A 13,015-nucleotide genomic window follows, 5' to 3' on the forward strand; every position below is an offset into this window, starting at 1 on the left:
ATTTTGTGAACAAAGTAACATAAAAACCATTTAAGTGCAATTACATCTTAGGAAGACATGATTTTCAGAGGAAGAGAGAGGTTCCTTCTGGAAGGGGCAGAAAACCAGCAGCATTTTAAATTCATGATGAACATAAATCATGAGGATGAGAGGGCCCTGGCACAGGCTTCCCTAGGAGGTTGCGGATTATCCTTCTCTGGAGGTTTTCAAAAGTGACCAGATCTAGGTAGACCTGCTTTGGCAGGAGGGTTGGACTAGACAATCTCTAAAGGTTCCTTCCAACCCCTACCATTCTGTGATTCTGTGATAAACACCAGGGACAAAATCAAAACGGTACATTTTTAAAGGTTATCTGAAATGTTTACCTTAAGAAAGAGTATTTTCCTTAATACAGTGTAATAGAAATATATTTTAAACTCTGTGATTCTTTATCAGTATTTTTGTTTAAATACAAAGCAAGGAGGCCATCTATTGTTTCATAAAGGTTTAATACCTTGAATATCTAGTCAGAATAAGGAAAAGTCCGTTCAGGTGGTTGAAAATGCAGTATCTGAACTTGCACAATGCCTTCAAATACTTATTTCAGGTTAGTAACAAAGATGTGGAGAAGGTGCTATGGCTTTTTTTCCAGCTACCTAGGTCACCAGTTACTTGGCAGGGGTCTACTTGTGCAGTTCAGACAGAGAGATCTTTCAGAAGCCTGTGTAATCTATTATAAGTAAAAAGTGGAAAGCTTTTGACAGATCAAGATTGAGAGCAAGCTATGTTGTTTGATCTGTGCCTTCTGACACATCTTATTCTTGTGTTTCAATCTATTTTTCTTTTCTTCCATTCAGTTAACAAGAAAGAGACCATTTTAGATAATATTACTATAGTATATAAATGCCGCTGGGTTTCTATTATTATTTTAAGTCCTTTTAAAATTACCGATTCCTCATGAGTTAAATGAATATACAGACAGTTTATACACAAAATACTGACACAAAATTAGCCAGTTGCAAGTTACAGAAGTAACATGGTTTGCATGAGAAAAGAATGATTAAAATACATATATATATATATATATAGCCTCAGAACAGAGCCTGTAGTAAAAAATGTCCCATTAGTGATAAGAGCCCAATATGAAGTCTTATGTAAATTATTGATTCACAGAGAAATTTCTGTGAGTCCACCTTCACCAAGCAAAATTACCAAAAATTACCAAAACAGGCTTACACAAATCATTCTCTGGGGATGTATAGTCAGCTGGGATTCAGGTCCTATATCTTTATATATCTTTATATATCTGCTGACAAAAAGTTTCTGAATCAAAATTAGATTATTTTATCAATTGCTTGGTTTAATTTAGGCACATGGGGATTTTGAGATGCAAAAGAGTAAGATTTTCTGGTGGGTTGACCCTGGCTGGATGTCAGCTGCCCACCAGTCTATCTCTCCTCTTCCTCAGCTGGCAAAAGTATAATGAATGGCTCATGGGTTGAGATAAGGAGACATGGAGAGATTACTCGTTGATTACCATCACGGGTAAGACAGAATAAACTGGTAATAAATTAAATTAAATTTTCCCCAAATCAAAGAGTAGGATAATGAGAAATAAAACCAAATCTTAAAAATACTTTCTACCTACCCCTCCCTTCTACCTGGACAGAACTTTACTGCCAATTTTCTCAACTTCCCTCCCTACCAGCAGCACAGGTGGACAGTGAAGGGGGAGTGTGGTCAGTTCATCATATTGTTTCTGTGCTCCTTCATCTGCAAGGGGAGGACTTCTCAATGTTCTTAAATACGTTATCTCAGAGGCCCTACCATCATCACTGATGGGCTCTGCCTTGGCCAGCAGCAGGTTCATCTTGGAGATGCCAGCGCTGGCTCTGTCGGACACAGCTTTTATCAGCTTCTCCAAGAAGCCACCCAAGTAGTCCTCCCAATACCTAAACCTTTCCATGCAAATCTAATACAGTCTTAAAACCAAAGAGCTAGGTTTATACAACACAGATTGCCTTACTGGTAAAAGGCTACCAAATTTCAAATATTCTTCCAAAATATAATTTCTAACTTAAATGATTATTAGCAATATATTTGACAAAAGAGTTACATTAGCCTTGGGTTGCCCAGACCTTGACTAAATTCTAGTGAAAAAGCAAGTAAACTACATACTGTAACTAAAAAAAAAAGTCTATATACAAATTATGAGAGTAGCTTCCCTTTCCCCTTCTTTGTTCATTTGATGAACAGGCAAATAGATATGCAACAGAAGCAATGCTCTGTGATTTGAAGATCAAATTAAGCCACTAAATAGAATTTAGTATCTGATAAGATAGAACATAGAAAAACTTTCTTTAAACAATCTCTGTATAGATAATTCACTTCAAGGGTATATTGTGGATAATCCTCACGTGATCACAATTAGTGAGGTCCATCATATGCAAAATAAATTCACAATTTTTCACAGTCTCATGAGCAAACTGGAAGAGGGAGGGAGGGGCACCTTAAGTATAAAACAATAAACAAACTGATTTAAAAAAATAGTTGGGTTAGTAATTGCTGCTTTGTACACTTTACAGCCAAGAGTGCCAGTCACAGCATTCTCTCTCACCAGGTGTGTGAAACGGTTTCTTGTCTGTTTCCTGAAGACAGACACTGTCTGAGACAATACACTTTGGAGAAATTATATTTCTGGAGTTAACTATATTACCAATTACAAATAGTGAATTATCACTCTTACCTTGTTTGTAAAACTGCCGATTGCTCTGAATTATCTATAGATATGATGAAAAGGTTAATAAACCACATGAGTGAATACTGGTACATTGGCTCAATGTTAGCTAGATCAGCAATAGAGAAAAACAAGACTGATGAATGGATAGCAATAGGACGATAGCCCATACGAGTAGCATCAATCTTCTTTTCTGTTTCTTCAGCTACAGCTTGCTTTTCAGAAATCTCATTAGCCAGAACTTTGGAAGATGACAGTATCTGGATAGCAGTTTCATCCTCCAAAATGTTTCCTTCTGAGGCTGAAAGAACTTCTAAAATCTTGTCTTCTATTTCTTTTAGCTGCCTAAAATAATATACAAGAATTTTCGCTCATGAAAATTGCAGCTTTTTTTGTAAATTTCTATTAAATAAGACAACACATGGATTCTATTCATGGCATGCAGCTTAGTAAAACCTTTTTTTCTTATTAAACGATCTCTTAAATTTCTAAAATGTCTGAAATTTATCCACTTTTCGGCTAAAAAATTGGACGGCAAAGACAAGAAGTGACAAATTAGTTTTAATACTGCATGCTTTCATGCTTTGACCCATGGGGAAAGATGCTCTTTCCCATGTAAAATAAGTGCAAATCTTGCACATTGAGAACACTTCTAAAACACAATCATTAATATCTAAGGAAAATTTGTGAGGACATCAAATCATATGTCAGTATCATGGAAGGAATGCATAAAAAAAAAAAAACAGGACAGGATCAACAGGTACATTTTGCAATTACACAACCCTCAATTCAGGTCTTTAACCTTTTTTTTTAATAATCCCAGAAATAGGAAACCATATCAGAACAAGAATGGCAAAACCAGTAGGAATATGAGTAAATTCAAATCAGCCTAAATGACAAAACAGAAGCCTAAGTTTGGGCACTCAAAAATAGCAGTCCTGGATTTTCTGTTAAATCAAACAAGAATAATAGTTTCTGGAATATGTTTCCCATGATTGTATTTCCTTAAACTGCAACCTGCTTCTATCCCTACCAAGGGAAGTTATCGTGATACCTTTTATTCTCAGCCCCTTGAAGAATGAGGGCTTGTTTTTCTTCCTCCAGATCTGGTCTTTCTCTTGCAACCACAATTCCGAGAAGCTGATCCTGCATTCCTTCTGAGGTAATCATAAAGTTCAATAATGTCACCTGTTAGAAGAAATATTTTTTTTTTTAAATAGCACATTTATGGCCAGATACATCTTCATTTACAAGATGAGGTTTGTATATCATCATATCCTGAACCAAAATTTGAGAGTAAATAAATTGCAGCTGAGAGTTCAAAATTATGTGTTGGAAAAGGCAACACCAAGATTAACACACAAAGTTAATGATAAAAGGGCTGAGATAAGAATGTATAGAATTTCATTCTGTTCCTCAAAACTACACTTAAAAATTGAATACCGGTGCTTCTAGGGATTGGCCCACATAACATGAATGAACATTTTTCCATGCAAGAGGGATACCTGTATGCATCAAGCAGCCTTCACAGAGAAAGGAACAAAACATTTCCATTAATGGAAGACTGAATTTACATACATATTTTGTAAATAAATTTGGTGTTGTTTTCAACAACATCTGAACATCTTCATCTTCCATCTGAACATCCCCGTGAAATAGGATACTGGTATAGTATTTGTCAAAAATTAAGGTAAAGACCAGATAGGTCACATTTTATGGTGGTTAGAAACTTTTTACTCATAAAATTTTTACTTATTTTCATGAAGTAGTAACATACATACTGGAGTTGTACTTCAAACTCTTATTGCCCCTGACACAAACATTTTTTCTCTTCAATGGCAGTGTTCAGATGCAATTTTTTGCATTATTATTACAGGAATATTTCTATACTAGAAATAGCGTAGCAGAATTTTCTCTTTTTCATGAGAAAATAAGTGACTGGAAAACAACCTGTTTAAAAGAATTCTCATCCCATGACATATTTATAATGGATCCAGAAAAAAACCCCCGATGCTCTTTCGGAAGAAGTGGCAAAAAATGTACAATATCTTACATGAGAAAGAGAGGTACATTACCAGCAGAGAGCTATAAAATATTTTGATGCATATAGTTCAAACTCAAGAAAATAACTATTTATCCATTATCAAGGCTGATGAAAATATTGATTTTAATTAATTGACTAAGTGACTATAGTTCCTCTTCAGGCTTTTTTGGTGGCTACAGATACCATTGTCAAATGTTTCAAAAAAATATTTGCCTTGAACATAGTGATCAGTTATAATATAGAATACTCGTGAAGATCATTTGTCTTGATCTGCTACCGCCAAGAGCAATGTCTGAAAGTTGTTTGAATATTTTAGGGTCTTTTTCATGAGTTTTCTTTGTAAATTTTGGAGGGGTAGTATCTTAACTTTCTTAAAATACATCACTAACAGTTTTTTGTTACTGTAAGCTTCAACTTAAAAACGTTTAGAAGCACAGACAGAATATCACACTGTTCTTAAACAGGAATTTTGAGAGGAGGTTCAGTTCTATATGACAGTAAGAATCAGTAAGATCTTTACAAGCATCATGATCTATTTCTTCCTCACCTTATTTAACAATTTTAGTAATGGAAAATCTAAGAGGGACCTAAGGTTTCACAACTTCAAGAGTCTTTCATAGGCTCTATTTGCCTTTAAAGTGAAAGGCTAGTTACAAAAGGCATCATGATTTAGCTTTCAGAGCTGCCCATGCTCTGAAAAGTTGGCTTGTTCAGATATCCAAATCTCTGAGGTCAAAGTACAAACTGCTGCCTACATTCTACATTTCTTCTTGTGCCCTCAGACACACAATGATATGTGTCTATGTATTTTTTTATGGACATGAATAAGTTTCTTTTCCATTAGCAGCGCTGAAAATTATCAGATTTTTTAGTAGGTTTTGCTACATTTAATTATTAATGTTAGAAACAGCAAAAAGCTACTCCAAATGGCTAATAACTGGAAATATATATCTCATAGTGTAAATCCATGACCTATGTCTCTTTGCAGGCTTCACTATGTAAGTCACACCAGAACTCAGCACTATCTTTTTTCTGTGAAATATGATAACCACACCAATAATCATTTTTCCTGGCTCCTGCTTCCTGTACATAAGCCACCTTAGTCAGCCAGTTCAACAATGTGTGGTGTAGCTGCGAGTACACCCAGCTGGCTTGGTTTCAGCTGGGATAGAGTTAATTTTCTTCCTAGTAGCTGCTACAGGGCTACATTTTGGGTTTATGCTGAAATGACTACTGATAACACAGAAATGTTTTGGTTGTTGCTAAGCAGTGGTTTTCTTTTTCTTTTTAGTTCTCTCTCTTTTCTTTTTAGTTATTGAACTCTTCTTATCTCTACCTGCAAGTTTTATTCTTTCTTCCCCCAATTCTCCTCCCCATCCCACTGCAGACAGAGTGGTGAAGTGAGCAAGCATCTGTGTAATACTTAGTTGCTGCTGGGGTTAAACCATGACACCAACAGTCTCATGAAGCAACTGCTCCTTGTTAGAGCAATTAACAGCTTATGTCTGACTGCATGGAAACAACTAGAGAAGACTCATCTTTAGAAATATTTTATTCTGGGGAAAAATAAAAGTACACCGTATTGAGTGTTGATTGGAAACTAAGAGATTTTGTCTTTGTAGGAAACAATCTTTTCATAGGAAACAAATTTCATATAACTTTTAAATATATATTTACTCTTGGAGTAATTATTTTGGATGTTCTCTTCCTTACATGTTTCATCCTTTTTTTCTGAACATGCATCTAATTACCTTTTTTGATAAAAAAACAGTGTCTATATGACTTGATGTGAAAGGAAGTGAACAAGTGTTATTCCCTTTCATTAATTTTTATCCATTTTTCCTGCATCAGTAGTTCCTCAGAATAACTTAATGTTCCATTTTACTGAGTATCATAATTGTTTTTAAAGTTTTGATTTCAAGATTTTGTGCTTCAGTAGTCTATCTTCAACTACAGTGTAAGTTTGGACTTCTTTTCTATAAACAATTCTTCAAAAATAGTAAGAGTTCAAAGAGAGAACATGTATCCCAAGCAACTTCAAAATGACTAAACCACCAATTTTATTCTTTAAAGAAGGAAACCGTCTTTTATTTTTCTAACATAGAAAAATAAGAAAAGATAGAGTTGTCAAATATATAAATCTATAAATATATTTTCTGTCTGATATAAACAAGGCACAATGCCAGGATTTGCTGAGACTCCCGTCCCCAACTATACTACAGATAAAAATGGTGAATACCAGAGCCTAATGTAGAGTTTGCATGTGAAGTGACTAGTTCTTGGAAATATTTTCATAATAAAAGGTGATTAAATAGCACGAGGAGATTAAGACTAGGAAAAGTGATAAAAATAAATAAATTCCTGATGGTATGAAAGAATGACAGTATTGCAAGATGAAATATTATATATGAGAAATGTCAACATTTCTAAGATGATACCAGCACTGTTAAAAAAGCTAATGTTGGCAGGGAGGAGGAATAAACAAATGCCAGATTATTTCTTCATTATAGCCAAGGAATCATTTTAAAACTAAATCAGAGTTGCACATTTTCAAAATTCTCACCTTAACAGAGGTTTCAGGAAGATAATGTGGATTTCTCAGCTTAGTTGTAATATAAAAACGGAATTCAGGAGCATACTCAATAGTGGAGTCTCCAAGGCAAATGCATATACTCCCCGACTGCTTAAATGTCTGTTTGAGCAAAAGTGGCTCTAGGATAGGATCAAGTTCTTCTCCAATATTCTCCAGTAGCACTTCAATATAATGTAAGAATTAGTAGGACTTTCTTGGCATTTATATACTCATTGCATGTTCTTTACAGTACATATGTATAATGCACATTTACAGTGTGGAAACAGTAAAAGTACTAATTGAGCAATACCTAGAAATAAGGTTACTGTTAGTCAGATGATAGAAAAATGAATCAAAGAAATGTGCCTTTAATTTTCTTTTCCTAATATTATGTCAATAATAAAAGCAACTAACATCACTGTTACTGCTGCCAACAGCTTAGAACAGTAGCTTAAAGCTACCAATTTTAAAAGGGGAAATAACAAATTAAACGCCACATATTATAGAAATCATTTTGGGTAACTAAGTCTGTTTCAGTTTTCACTGAAGAACATGAGATTGTCAAAATCAACACAGAAATAATAACAGAGAGAATAAATAATTTCTTTACTCGTAGTCCAAATAGTCATTGAAATATAGCTGATGCTATAACTATGTTTCTCATTTCTAATAGTTTGATAAGGGTAACAAGCTAATAAGACTACTTGCAATAAAGATACTGCAGAGAATACAAGTGTCATTAATGATCACGGCCTAGTAATCTGGTATTTATAGTCTTGAACAGTCAAATAAAATAATTACTTTTTAGATACAAAATTATTGTAACATTAAAACAAATACATGGGAACTCTCATAAAGCAATTAAAAGATACAAATTAACTGAGTATTATATTGTGCTAAGAAGTATCTTATAACCTAGGGTGAGGAATTCAATTACCGTATTACTAATTTGAAACAAAACAACCAAAAAACATCTGTTTTCCTTAAATATGAGAACATTTGATACTCACTGGAGTTCCATTTTTTAGCTAATTGTGCCCCCTCCGGGTTCTTCTGTAATTTACACTTTCATTAGCCATTAACTTACCAGGACTGCCAAACTGAATACAATTTTCCAGTGTTGTTACAAATTGAGGGTCAGTGAGTTTAATTATATGCAAACTGTTGACTTTTTCCATGTTCTTTATCCATTTATTTGCTTGACCCTGAGGGTCTATCATCAGAGGCCATCTTCTTGCATTACTAAAGGGAAAAATACAAACATTCAAAACTGAAATATAAGCTTTTCAACTGTCCCAAATAAAGGAATTTATTCACTTTTGTCATTAAACCAAAAGTGTGTCAGTATGAAATTATAGTAGGCACATACTCAAGTGCCTTGATGATTTTAAGAGGAGACAGATGAATCTTAAAGTCCTCTGTTTACAAAAAATAATTTTCCTCTTTCCAAGAAAGTGCTTAGAATAAGACTTCTTACTTCCTAGAAATTAATTTTTAACACTTCTAAAATAAAAAGATCAAAAAAAGTTTTGAAAATTTGAACAGCTTTGAAACAGTCATAGACATAAGTCAGCATTTTCAAGTGAAAACAAATGGAACTCGCCACTAAAAAGACATCTGAGTTAATAAAAAGCGAATTATATATAGCCAAATTCAAAGGTCTCCAACTTTTAATACCTAATTCTTAAGCAGCAATGGACACAAAGACTTTCTGGATTTTATTTTTGACAGATTCAGTAACTACTTCCCAGATTTTTTACAGTACTACATGTAGTTACATTACCAAGACGTCTAAAGACCAGTGAAACTTTTTAATGCTTAATTACAATTACAGCAATAATCACCTAAATTAGAAACCATCTAAGCAAGCAGAAGTGATAATAGCAAATCAAATGTAGTCCTAAAAATCTAAATCAAATGACTCGGTCCGACCCCAGTTGGTTAGGAGACATGACACAGTCTAATTACTAGAAGGAAAAGAACCCAGAAATTCTCTTTTTTTCCAGATTCAGCATAAATCTGTCAGACTACTTCTGTTGCCTCAAGCGTTATTACAAATTGGTTTACGCACAACAACACTGGCAAATTATTTATCAATAATACTTTTTTTTAAATTGAACCCATCTCTTAACAAAAAGTTTAATAAATAAAACTTGCAATGCCTGCATCTGTATTCTTATTTTCCTAAAAAGAACTAAGACAAAATGCATGAAATTCAGCAAAATGCAATCTCACTTTTGTCTGAGCTTCAAATAAACCTCTTGTTAGAAAGAGTCATGTTTTATGAAAGGTTTCCATAATTTGTCAACAGAAAGTGATAAACATTGAATTGGGAAAAGGTACAGAGCAAGTAGTTGTGTATGTTATAAACGACAATAATCAGACAATCACGGAATCACAGAATGGTAGGGGTTGGAAGGGACCTTTAGAGATCATCTAGTCCAACCCCCCTGCAGAAGCAGGATCTGGAAGGCTTATTAGTTTCAAAATTGCTGGCAGGCAAGATTACTCAAGAGAGTAATTTTAAAATACTGTAAAGCATAGTTTAAGAGAGAAAAATCCTTTACATCCTCTGTTACAATCTTCTATTCCACAAACTTCTTATTAAAGACTTAGGTGTAGTTGTAAGGCCTATACATACATGTGTAAACATAACAACATGCAATAATATGCATGTAAGCTTTAATACAAGGTTTCAGCTGTCTGCAACTCAGCTGCAGTTCTGTAACTCTTGATCATCGGTACTGAAAAGATGGGGGTTTTTAAGATGTGAGAGACTAGATAAGCAGTGCTATATAAGATAAAGAAAGTGAAAACAAAGCTGAATGGTAAGATGGTTGCTAAGGAATAGTGACTTACAAGAAGTTACGGAACTGAAGACAAAAGCAGAGACTGGGTTGGGGTTTTTTTTGGCAACTGATGTCAGATCGGGCAGCTTAGCATGATGAAGAACCAGTCTTTTCCAAGACACAACAGAGGCCAACATTTCCCCACCTTAGTGTCAGCCTTCTGGCTAGCACAAATGAAAAATGTGTTCTTGATGCAGTTATGAGCAAAACGATGTTTAGCTTGGTACTATTAGTCCTAACTAGTGAAAAATAATTTTTTACTCAGAAATCATGACTGATTCTGCTTGCAGAATTTCTGCACAGTAAAATGTGCCCAAGTAAATGTGATCCCTTAAAAGAAGGAATAGATATGGAGGTAGGAAACAAAAGTGGCTTTAGCTCTTTGGACTGAAAATGGAAATTGTGGAAAGGATACAACAGAAGTTAAGAAGCAAAAGTTTTGGAAGAGAAATGCACCATGTGTGGCAGTAGCCTGAGATGCTAAAGAGCTTCCGTCTGTTATGGATCACAAATTGTACTCGAACATGACCATTCAGTGGCTGAAGGAAGATGGCTTTCTTCCCACTTCGTAGAATGATTTAGGAAATAAGCACCCTGTCCAGCCTACCCATGAATGTGGAGCATGCTATAAATGCACTGAGATGCAGGAAATGCATTTGTAATCCACCAAGACATTGTGCGATCTAAGCAATCATTAATTAAGTTAAAATGGGAGCTTTGTAAAGTTATAAGTCTTTTGAATAATCTGATAAACACAGATAAGGGCAAACTTGGTAACACAGTAGGTCTGTGTAGAAACAGCATATGAAATCAGAAGATCTGTCAGATGAGGCAGTAGCATCAGCAGCATTAGAAGACAGTCTCATAGTAGGTAGTGTTCACCACTAGATCCAAAGTATAATGAAAGAATTGCAAGCTCCTGAATTGCTAGGTGGATCAGTTGCTTATGAGAACCTAAAGGGAGACCTGAAGGATATAGAGCCAGATGATTTTAAGAGGAAGATGATACAAGGTGATACAGCAATTTCAAACTCAAACTTAATACAGTAAACACATGTTAAACACATTCTAGAACAGGCAATATTGCTTTAATTTTATCATAATTAGTTTGCTTTATCTTATTTTAAAACAGGAATCTAAGACATGACAAAACGTTGGCCAAAACCAACAGTATGTATTTAGCTTTTAGGTTTTGTTTGTATCACAGCTGCAGCTGAATTGACCATGGAATAATGTTGCTTTAACTGCATTTCTGTGTGGTTTTGCTACCCATTTACTTCAGGTCTGTTGGTTTTCTTTTCTGTGTAATGAATAAACAATTCTTACAATTCTTCTCCATAGCCAGGTTAATGGTTGTCAAGTCTCTAACATGTACCTAATATTTCCACATCTTTCTTATAGTATTCTATTGCACATAGCTCACTCGCGATTAGTTTTAGATTTATAAATATTTCTAGACATTAAAACATTAACATGGTCAGTTCCCATGCTATACATTGGTATACAGATCACTGATGTTCCCTATGATTGTTACATTGGTATATATCAGATGAACTAGAAAAGTGTTTCTAGTGACTGATGTGAGAAATAGACGTGTGTGTGTATTAGGACACTACATAAAAATGTAGAATTGTCTTAAAAGCAAAAGGCAATGGTACTAGATTTAGAGTTCATGAGATCACATTTTCTTTCTGTGAGGAATTTTGGATTTAATAATTTGTTTAACTTTCCAAATAACAATATCTTTAAATCTGCAGAATTTAAAAAATATTTTCTGTCAAACAATGTATCGCTAGGTAAAATCAAAGTATTTTATTTGGCTGTATCTTGAGATAATTACAAGAAGGAAAAATTAAAAATAGAAAGGGCATATCAAAACAGAAAATAAATCTTTCTTTCCTTATCAGAACTTTCTTCAACTTACATTAAGACTATCGTAATACTAACTACATTATAATCAGAAAGTACAGTTGCAGCTGCCAAGCTTTTAACTGTAAATAGTACTTAGTGGAAACCCAATTACATCTTTGGAGTGCTGGAATTAACTATGGATTTATGTGTTTGTTTGGGTTTTTTTAACATTCTTTGAAGATTGGACCAGGTACAAAGACAACTTTGTGGTACCTCATTCATATTACCTATTAAAGAAGTCTCAAAAAGAAGCCTAAAAAAACCACCAAAGCTCTTTTAGTTTTTGTCTTGGACTACGGGGTTGTTCTGTTCCAGCAGAGATCCTAGGAATGACTAGTCTGTACGAAGTACAGATAGGAAGCTAATGATGCAAAGAACATAGACTCTAAAGTCTCAGAACAAATAACACCTTCTCACCTTATATCAAATATCTAAAACTATTAAATGAATGAGGAAGACCCATAACTCCTGACTGCTTGAAGTAGTACGAAAGCACACCTTTCTGAAATAAGAAGTTATTGCAGGAAGGACCTGCCTCACCTTTTCTTGCTGAAGCAGTTCAGAAGCACATAGAGTAAAAGGAAAAAAATAGAGGAAAAATCTGGAAAGAGTGCATGGTTAGGATCATCCCCTATGAAAGCTTTCTCTGCATTCTAACTTTTTGCAAATCCCCTTCAATGCAAGATATGCCTAGGCATTTTTGTCATTTTGTTACTGTGCCCTAGCAAAATAAAGATTCAGTTTATCTGTGTACAAACTAATACTTCAAAAATATCACACTAAATACATTACAAGGCATCCTGGCTGTTAAAATCTCCTACCAGTTGGCAACATTATTTATATTATTTCCAATGCCATCTTAGGGAAGAAGTATGTGACCCTTATAGAAAGATTAACAAATTACCTACAGAAACACTTCGTAG

At 34.4% G+C, this 13,015-nt stretch overlaps 1 protein-coding gene across 1 annotated transcript in view; it reads right to left on the reverse strand.

Annotated features, from left to right (window-relative positions):
• DNAH7 (dynein axonemal heavy chain 7) overlaps positions 1-13,015 on the reverse strand; it is a 110,459-nt gene that overhangs the window by 23,390 nt on the left and 74,054 nt on the right. The window contains exons 48-51 of the mRNA XM_062002026.1: positions 8,420-8,574; positions 7,324-7,514; positions 3,771-3,904; positions 2,726-3,061 (exon numbers count right to left, since the gene is read on the reverse strand). Of these exons, the coding sequence (XP_061858010.1) occupies positions 2,726-3,061; positions 3,771-3,904; positions 7,324-7,514; positions 8,420-8,574 (816 nt within the window). The remainder of the gene's footprint in view (positions 1-2,725; positions 3,062-3,770; positions 3,905-7,323; positions 7,515-8,419; positions 8,575-13,015) is intronic.

This window comes from Colius striatus, chromosome 9, assembly GCF_028858725.1.
Source record: "Colius striatus isolate bColStr4 chromosome 9, bColStr4.1.hap1, whole genome shotgun sequence".
Lineage (NCBI taxonomy): Eukaryota > Metazoa > Chordata > Aves > Coliiformes > Coliidae > Colius > Colius striatus.